General features: G+C 40.1%; 1 protein-coding gene across 1 annotated transcript in view; it reads right to left on the bottom strand.

The window, feature by feature from the left end:
* Positions 1-291: 291 nt before the first annotated feature.
* Positions 292-10,005, bottom strand: part of PGK1 (phosphoglycerate kinase 1) — a 19,636-nt gene continuing 9,922 nt past the window's right edge. Inside the window, exons 5-11 of the mRNA XM_010950593.3 lie at positions 7,348-7,451; positions 6,587-6,706; positions 3,342-3,456; positions 2,911-3,090; positions 1,533-1,710; positions 1,169-1,267; positions 292-786 (exon numbers count right to left, since the gene is read on the bottom strand). Coding sequence (XP_010948895.2) covers positions 746-786; positions 1,169-1,267; positions 1,533-1,710; positions 2,911-3,090; positions 3,342-3,456; positions 6,587-6,706; positions 7,348-7,451 — 837 coding nt within the window. The 3' untranslated portion in view covers positions 292-745. The remainder of the gene's footprint in view (positions 787-1,168; positions 1,268-1,532; positions 1,711-2,910; positions 3,091-3,341; positions 3,457-6,586; positions 6,707-7,347; positions 7,452-10,005) is intronic.

The raw sequence follows: 10,005 nt of genomic DNA, 5'->3' as shown, positions 1-10,005 counted from the left end.
TCTGGGAAGTAGAAATCAAATGGGAGGAATGGGCTAAAACCTATTTTTTGTTACAAGCTTTGACTTTTTAAATGATGGTTTTGTATAATGGATAAAAAGTTTTTTTTTAAAAAGTACCTATCACAATGTCTGCCATAAAGTAGGACCTCGATAAAAGAGTAGACATTTACCTAACACCTCCATCACCTACCCACCGCTACTGCCCCATTTCTTGCATTCAGAAATGTAGATGATCTGATACCTTTCTCAAGATTCTGTTCTCACCCTAACAAATTATGACAGGAAAAAAAATCCCAGTTTCAATGGATATTTTATTATTTATTTAACAGATCACCAGCTTCATCTCCCTCTCTACCTACAATTGAAATTTCATCTTACTTCCAAGCTGAGTAGTGACACAATGACAAAGCTAATCAGAATAAGCTACTTCAGAAAGAGAACTAAGCTAACACAGCTCACTTTCTTTTAACAGGCATAGTATATATGTATTTGCACTCTAGAATGCACAATGGTTTAGTCACTAAGAAATTCAAATGGGATCTTGAAGAATGTAGGCAAATCCAGGGTGCAGTAAAGATGAGCTGAGATGCTGTGCAACTGTTTACAGGTTCCTGGCGCTACATCTCTTGGCCTCTAGCTGAATCTTGACATAGGGGAAGATATTAGAGCTAATGCCAAATGGAGATGCAGAAAAGCACTAAGTTGACTTAGGGGCTGTGCACAGGAACCAAAAGGCAGGAAAGTACTAAACATTGCTGAGAGCATCCACCCCAGGAAGGACTTTACCTGTTTTTGAGAGAACACACACACACACACACACAGTCAGCATTACTATAGGACCCACTAAGCCAGATCTGTCCCCTTCTATCTTCCCAATAACGTATCAGCTCTTCTCTAGGATATATGGCTGGGAGTTGGGTAACTTTTGCATTTTGGGTCCCAGGGCTACTATAGCATTAACCTCTTTAAGAATAAATCTTCCCATCTGGCCCTCCCCACCTCAAATGGATGCCAGGAGCTTTATTTGAAGTTCCTCCATTTGTACTGCCCAGCTAATAATGACTGCTAATGATAACACTACCTATTATCTCCACTCCATTCTATCCACCTCTTGCTGCATAACCCCTAGCCTTCTCCCAAAAAGCCAAAAAACTTTAAAGAACCTCACCTTCCAAGAGCTCTAAACTGGCACCACCACCAGTGCTCACATGGCTGACTTTATCCTCTGTATTCCATTTGGCACAGCAAGTAGCAGTGTCTCCACCACCTGTTCAGTGAAAGGAGAGAAAAGAAACAGGATTGGCACCAAAATTATAAGGCAGTGTGCTCTGAAGCCCAAAAGGTAAGCTGATAAGCCTGCAACTCCATCTCATTTAGAGATTCCTCCATGAATTACACACCCATTTAGCTCTGCTCTCAAGATTCACCTGGCACCAAGAAACCTAAGAAAACTTAACCACTTCCCCTCTACTTTCTTCTGATCAGAATTCTGCCAGCTCACATTGGCATTAGCTTCATACAGGACCCCTTACCTATGATGGTGATGCAGCCCCGGGAAGTGGCTTTCACCACTTCATCCATGAGGGCTTTGGTTCCTTGGGCAAAAGCTTCCCATTCAAATACACCCACAGGTCCATTCCACACAATCTGCTTAGCCCGACCAACAGCCTCAGCATACTTCTTGCTGCTCTCAGGACCACAGTCCAAGCCCTAAGGCATAGTTAAAAAAGAGAATGAGCTACCAAGAAAAGCTACTTAAAAGAGCAAATACCACACATCCACGAAGACGAGAACTCAAGATTGAACACTAGAATGTCTTCTAGATCCAAAAGATACCCTTCAGTCTTGAAAATTATAAACCTGTTCATGCCCTTTATGGAAGATCAAGTCTAAGGGAAAACCTCAAAAGTTTTTGATGAAAACATTCTTAGCCACACTTATTTGATTGTTAAGAACCAGGTCAGTGATTTTCAACCAGGGTCAATTCCATCCCTGAGACATATGGCAATGTCTAGAGACATTTTCGGTTGTCATGACTTGGAGGTGATGGGGGGATGCTACCCGCATCTAGTGTCCAAGGATGCCTTAAACATCCTACACTGCAACAACAGCCCTCCACAACAAAAACTACCTGAGATGTCAATAGTGGTGAGGTTGAAAAACACTGAACTAGATCAGTGGTTCTCAAACCTTGATGTGCACCAGAATCACCAGGATGGCTTATTCGAGCACAATTTCTGAGCCCCATCCCCAGAGTTTCTCCTTCAGCAGGTCTTGAGTGGGGCCCAGGAATCTGCATTTTGATGTGTTTCAAAATGCTGCTGATGCTGTTGTTCTTGGGACCACACTTTGAGAAACACTTCACTAAATATAACCCATGTGCCTAACAAAAGGAAAGTGACTAAGCAAACTAGTATGCCAGCATTAACAATTCTGTACAGCTATTAAAATGATACTAAATGGAGAATACTACAATCAACTATTTAAATAAGTCTTTAATATACACATAAATTCTTCCCTGCTTGCAATAATTATAATTGTACTATCTTAATGTTTTCATAAGAAAAATTTCTTATACAGGTTTCTAGGTAGCAACATAATCCAGAGCATCCCAAACCATGAAAGTACATAGCACCATCCCCAGAACATAGCTAAGTACTTAATAAACATTAAATGAATGAAGAAACAGAAAATAGTTTTGCCCCCACATTACTGATGAAGGGTCTTAGCAGCAATCTTATACCACTGCTTTTCCCCCGATGGATTCTCCCCAAAGGAGGCATCACTGAAACATTTGGAGCCCTTCTGACAGAAATCTATAGAGACTCTTAAAATTCTTGGTGGCTGGTTACATGAATGATACCAAAATGTACTTGTCCACGCATACTACCAATCACCCAAGCAACTCACCATCCAGCCAGCAGGTATGCCAGAGGCCACAGTGGCTTGGCCAGTCTTGGCATTCTCATCAAACTTGTCAGCAGTGACAAAGTCAACAGGCAAAGTAATCTTCACACCATTCTTCTCAGCTTTGGACATCAGGTCTTTGACGATCTTGGATCCCTCTTCATCAAACAGAGAAGTGCCAATCTATACAGGGGAGCCAAAATGATGAAGATCAGCCTCTATGCTAAGAATGTGATTACCTCACAAAGCAGGCAGGAACAAGGTACAACACAATATAAATGAACAATTCAAGGACAAAAGAAAGACAATTTGCAAAATAAATAAAAATGGAAGTTTTAGAGCTCATGTCAAAAGCTAATTTTCTTTTTAAATTTATATAACCTGCTATTTCTCATGGAGAGCTACTTCACATCCACTTGGCATTGGTTTCCTACCTCCATGTTACTGAGCACCTTAAGGAAGGTAAAGGCCATTCCACCACCAATAATCATCTCATTGACTTTGTCCAGCATATTATTGATCAGCTGGATCTTGTCTGCAACTTTAGCTCTGGAAGGGAAAGCAAGAATCATCACCAAAAGAACAAACAATGGACTAAGGAAATGATACTACATAAAGCCTGAGTTTTGGTATCAAGGCATAGGAACAGAGAAATGTCCCACAAAGTGACAGAAGTATTGGCTAACTTTGCCCTGTTTCTCCAACCCAAAAAGTCATTCCATTACTAAGAAATCCTTTCAAGGTGTGGCTCTTGGCCAAGGGCTTAGATGATTTACACTCATCTAAAGAAATCTTAAGTTCCAAATAGATCTATTTTGCCCTTTCTTCCCTAAAAATCAGAGGGTCAAGACTGTTTATTGTACCTAAGAAAGACTACTAATTGTGGGATCCCTGAGCTAACGGAGAACTGTCCCAATCCTAGAGCAGAAGTCATATTACATACCAAATGAATATATACTGAGCAAAAATAGACAAATATTAATACTCTTAGGTCTGTGCTTAGCTGCTGGGACATCTGCTTTATGACATTCGTCATTCTACTGGACCACTTGGTTCAACACATTGAGTGAGCACCCACTCTGTGCCAAGCACTATTCTAGGTCTTTGAGAAACATCAGTGGGCAGAAACAAAGATCCCTACCACTTTGGAGCTTGTATCCTAGTAGAGGGAAGTAAGGTAATAAATACAGATATACTTTTTACCTCCCTATACAGAAAAAAATCTAAACTAAAGAAAAACACATTCACTTGAAGCACAACCTTTAAAATCCTTGACATAATAGCTTGCCTTACACAAATATTCCTATATATATCTAAATCCCACTTAAATTAACAAATCATCTTGAGCCTATTTCCTTCTTCATTCAATAAATAAGATGATATCTACTCTGTGAGAGGCCATATGCTAGGATTTGTGAAATGGAGATTGAAAACAATAGTGATGTGGGAGAATGGATGGCAAGAGACTACTGATATCTCACTTGTAAAGACTGGTTACCACCCAGGGTAAGAATGAAGTAACTGTTTCTCTCACTCTCACACACACACACACACACACACACACACTCACACAGAGAGAGAAAGAGGGAGAAAAGAATAGAGACTCAATGTCTTCTAAAGAATGTGGGATATTCTACAGATCAAATGTCCTGCTTCTTCAACAAAACAATGGAATAAAAATAAAAAGGAAGAGGGAACAATTATAGAATAAAAGATATGTAACAACCAAATGCAGTGTATCCAATTCATTTGAATCCTAATTCAGACAAACCAACCATAAAAAGGCATTTCTGAAATGATGGAGAATTTCTGAATACAGACCGGGTATTAGATGATAATAACAATTGTTCAATTTTGTTAGGTATAACATGGTAGTTACTTAAAAGTAATCTCATCAGTTATGAGATGCATTCAGAAGTATTAGAAATGAAATTATATGATGTCTAAGGCTTGCTTTCAAATACTCCTGACAAAAGAGGATAGAAGAAACAGGATTGGCAAAAATGCCAATAATTATTGAAGCAGTACCTGAGGGTTTATTATATTATTCTCTCAACTTCTGTACATGTTGGAGTGTTTCCACAATAAAGTTTTTTTAATAAAATGCAAATTCTTCCCCTAAACTGTTAATGTTCTAAGGAGACTACATTGCAAGAAAAGTAGCCAAAAAAACTCCTCTCGGTATCAACTTCCCCAAGAGCTATTTTAGGCAGAGTCCAAAACCTAATCATTACCACTAAGTGGCACTCACTCCCATAGTCCAGGTCTACAGAAGGTTGGAGAACAAAGCTCAAATCCTAATCTCCAGAGAAGCAAAGATCAGAGTCTGACCTTTATAACCCAGTGCACAAGAGGGGCAATGCTTCCAGGACACAGGTAACAACCTGTACCCACCTTAACTATTTTTAGTACTCTGCAACTATGCTACTTGAAATTGACACCCAACTCCAGAGTCAGTTTTCATAGGGAAATGCTGAGTGTGTTCAGTCCCATAGAGAAAAAAAAAGCCCTGCTCATAGGAGGGTCAGGAGCATCCAGCCATAAAGAGGTTGCTCTCTAGATAGCCATGCCAAGTGACAAGAAGTTATCTTATCCAAGCAGTCCCAGGTCCCTGTACCTACTTTATCACCTAATATGTATCGTCCTAGCCTCTTGACCTGCACTTCTGAAATTTCTATTTTTAACTAAGCCAATTGCATGTCATTATCCACACGGTACCTCTCTCCATAGGAGAAAACATAAAAAGTATGTGATCTGGAGAAATGAGTTCCAAATAATATATATATTCTTTTTTGGTGGGGAGGGGGTGGTAATTATTTATTTATTTATTTATTTATTTTTAGTGGAGGTAACTGGAGATTGAACCCAGGACCTCATGCTAAGCATGCACTCTACCACTTGAGCTATACCCTCCCCAACTTTCCAAATGACATATTAAACGCATACAAGGAGATTTTCAGTTTTTCCTTGCCAGATTGTATGTATGTGAAAGGCTGCTTTGTGTATATGTCCATGTATAACTGAAAAATTGTGCTGAACACTGGAATTTGACACAACATTGTACAATGATTATAAATCAATAAAAAATGTTAAAAAAATAAAGTAAAATAAAATAAAAAATTGTTAGATGAGCAATGATGCATCTTTCCCATTCTTCCCTCCACAATCATTTTCTATCCCTCCCAGCCCTATTCTCTGTCCTAGGAGGCTGACCAGCATGGACTGCATCAAGGGGGGGGGGTCTCTTGCCCTCTGACATCCAGTTGGGTTGCAGCCAAATGGGGGCAGAAGAAGGCACATCAGTAGGAGATTGAAAGGAAATCAAAAGAGTATTTATTTCCCTGGCTCCCTCTCTGCTAGATGACTATCGCTTAACCAGAGGCTACAGTTCCTATCAGAGGGCCCCTCTCCATACAACCACCCTCTCTGCATTCTATAATCATTCCCTCCCTTTTCCCCTTCAGACCTAAAGATGGTGATGACTATTGCTAGCCCCAGATGACTGCTGTCCCTTTTGGGTCTCCCTAAACCCTACCCACACCTTTGTAATTAGTCCCTTAATTAAGTTCTCCTTCGCCACCCTGTTTGATTGTGCTATCTGACAATAAACCACCCAAGTTATGACCTACTACCAGGGAAACACACTACTTAAAGCGTGATCTTGAAGAGTTCTCCGTACCCGCCCAGGATGGCCAGGAAGGGTCGCTCTGGGCTCTCCAAGGCCTTGGCAAAGTAGTTTAACTCCTTCTTCATCAAAAAGCCTCCAGCCTTCTTTGGCAGATTTACTCCCACCATAGAGCTAGAAATGAACAGACATTCAAATTTTAGTCAGTCCCTATCAATTCTCCCAATTCTAGAGGCCATCTCCTATTACTGAAATACTTTCACATCTGAGATTCCAGGAGACCATGGTTTTCATCCCCAAACTGCAATAAAAACACTTAGGTACAAGATAAGGTTTTTGAGTAACCACACAGGATCAGGGGGAACAAGTGAAAAGCAATGACCTTAAGTAGAATTGAAGATGCCCAATTAATAGTCTTCAGGCCAAGGGTTTAACCACAATCAATAATCAGCCAGGTGATGACAACAGGAAAGGGTTCCTCCATTTGCTTCCTGCTGACAGCCTAAGACTCTGACCCCACAGCATTCACAAAGGGCAAGCTCTGCATAAAATATCCAAAGTGAGATAGAATAACATCTTTCTGAAGCTTGATAAAAAGCTCCACAATTCTCAACACTTTTTACTCTTATTTCCTCTTTAGATCAGGGATACTCAACAAGAACCACAGTCTAATTTGTAGGTCCAATTAGAGACAGAAGCCAAAAAGATGATAGTATAATACAGAAATCCCTAAAATCAAGCCAGACCGTGGGCTGCTCAAGGAAACAGAGAAAATTTAATGCTCCCAGCTCAACACTGAAGGAAACTTTTAGTACCTGTGGGCTCGGTGAGCAGTACCAAAAGCATCATTGACATAGACATCCCCCAGCTTGGAAAGTGAAGCTCGGAAGGCTTCTATTTTGGCTGGATCAGCTTTAACCTGCAGAGAAAAAAGAAAAAGAAAAAAACAACACAGGAAATGTTGATGGCTCCACAGACAATTGTAAAAGCATTTCAGTCCAAGAGACCTCTTGAACATCTCTAAGGACCCTGAGTTGGTAAAGACAGCAATTTTTACAACTAGCAGCAGGATCTGTTCTTTCTCCCAAATATTCCAGGTCTTTTGGTCATTTCTGCCTGTTTCTGTTCTCCTTCACCTTCCCTCAGATTACAAACCTAAGATTCCTGAACCATGGCTTAACCTCTAATCACGTGAAGCTAACCACATCCCACTGGCCTCTCCCCAACTCCTAGGGCAAGATTTGAACCCTCCTTCCCTTTCCTTATCTTGCCTCATTTCCTCATTTTAACATATTCTCCTTGTAAAATTTAGGATTATACTCGACTCAAGCTGCTGGCTACCAAGGCCCTTCTGAAAAGGGAAATAGGCCCTCACACAGATTCCTCATGAAAGCAACAAGGGCAGGTTGGAACAGAGAAGGCAGATGAAAACAACAGAAAAGGACCTCAGAAACATTTTATACTGACTAAAAGGAGGTATTTTATATAGCCTTCCCTGGAAGTTAGGCATCTGAGAAAACAAAAATACACTTCTACAAAAAAAGACAGAGGAACAAAAAGTTGAAAACACAGGGCTCTAAATGCACCCACTATCCAGGGATTTCCCCCCACTTCTCAAAGGGGAAGGAAAGCAGGATGGCAGGATGGACTAAGAGTCTCCAGTAGGAAACACAAAGATACACAAAAAGCTAGATAAGGGGGACATGGCACAGAAGAGCACAGAGCAGATGTTCAGTTTAGTTACCGGCCACTCCCATTTTCCCATGTATCAAGGTGAAGGAGGCTGCCACAAAGAGCTTCCCTCTAATTACCCAAAAAATGCAAGGGCACTAATGCTAAAACTAAAGACCGTAGAGCCCCCATAACCCCTTGAGAATGGAATATTATCTGCCACTGGTGACTGGAAGATGATTCATGTAGTAATGAAGATACTGTTCAATCGGCAAGAGACCAGGGTTCCAGGCCAAAGTCGGACCCTAATTTATTCTTTAACTTTTGTCAAGTTGCTCTCTGACCCTGAAATCTTCCCATCTATTAAAAAGAGAAGACAATCTCTCTATTAAAGAATTGTTTGAGGAAACGTGAGGCAAACTGAAAGCTCTTCATGAAAAAGGTACTATAGAAATTACTAACAATCAGAACCCAGTTCTCAGTTTTGATCTGCCAATAATTAGAAGAGAATACTCCTAAAAGACTAATGTAGGCAGACTAGATAAAGGAAAAATTTCATGCCCTGACTTGTTTTAATCCACTTTGAACTTACAGCTGGGTCCTGAAATTTCAAGCATGAAGTCATTGGACACTAAGTGTAAAGTTAAGTAACTAAAAAAGACATAGACTAGAACAGTTGGTTCATCATTTCCTGAATAAAAGGTTTTGCCTCAATCTGCCAGTTGCCTCCTGCCATTTCTAAGCCCTAGTGTCTAGCAGCTTGAGTTTCAATCTAAAAGGGCACCAAATTTTAAGTCAGCATTTGACTCCTACTACTGTAGCAAGACCATGCCAAAGGCAAGATAAGGCAAGACCAGAGCCTACAGTGCTAAGAAAAGAAACTGCTTGAAAGCAGGCACTCAGATGACCTTAAGAAATGTCACAAGTACAACAGGAGATTAAGACACTAGCTCAGAGCATCTTGTTCCACAAGACACTTAAGATCTTAAGAGTAGAATGTACTTAAAGGGTGCTTTCAGCTTCCCTTCTACCAATAGGCAAATTCTAAATCATCCTCAAAGAGCCAGCTTTATCATTTAATATTTGAATTCTGGTTGTCAGGTCATAGTAATCTGTGTTGTGGGTTATCTATGGTTGCCTTTTTAAAAATTTTTTGTTTTTTTTCTATGGTTGCTTTTGAACAACGGCAGAGTTTAGCAGTTCCAACAGAGACCATATAAGGTTGTGACTGACTGTATGTCTCACAAAGCCTAAAATATTTACATATCTGGCCCTTTACAGAAAGGTTGCTGATCTAATGGACTGAGCTGTATCTATAAAGCCCAACAAAAGTAACACTCACTTCTAACTTTGGTCAAATGCCTTCCTTTCTGAGACTTAGGTGTTTTTAGAAAATACGGTACCTTTTCTTCCTTATTTTAAGGAGAAATTCGAAGAAAGATGCCTTACACTTCTTAAGAAAAATGCCTTAAATCCAAGGCAGTATCATCATGACCCTCATTTACCCAACTATAATCAAATGGCCCAAATAGTCCCTTGCACTTCACTTAGGAAAGTACTTTTTCTGCTCACATAATTCTTTTATAAGAAAACTCCAAAGATAGCAAATTTAATTTACTGCCTTAAAAGCACCACGCTCAAGCTTTACATTAACTCTTCTTCTAAATAAGAATACAGATTGTCCTTCCATAACACACTAGAGCCTGTCACTTAGAAAAAAACGTTCCAGCCTTGACAAACAAAAAATGTACAACTGGCTCTGTGGGAGGAACACCTGGTGTAGCATGGACACTCACCCCCAT

Source organism: Camelus bactrianus, chromosome X (genome assembly GCF_048773025.1).
Source record: "Camelus bactrianus isolate YW-2024 breed Bactrian camel chromosome X, ASM4877302v1, whole genome shotgun sequence".
Lineage (NCBI taxonomy): Eukaryota > Metazoa > Chordata > Mammalia > Artiodactyla > Camelidae > Camelus > Camelus bactrianus.
Note: the sequence above shows the minus strand (reverse complement) of the source record. Positions and strands in the feature narration are given on the sequence as shown.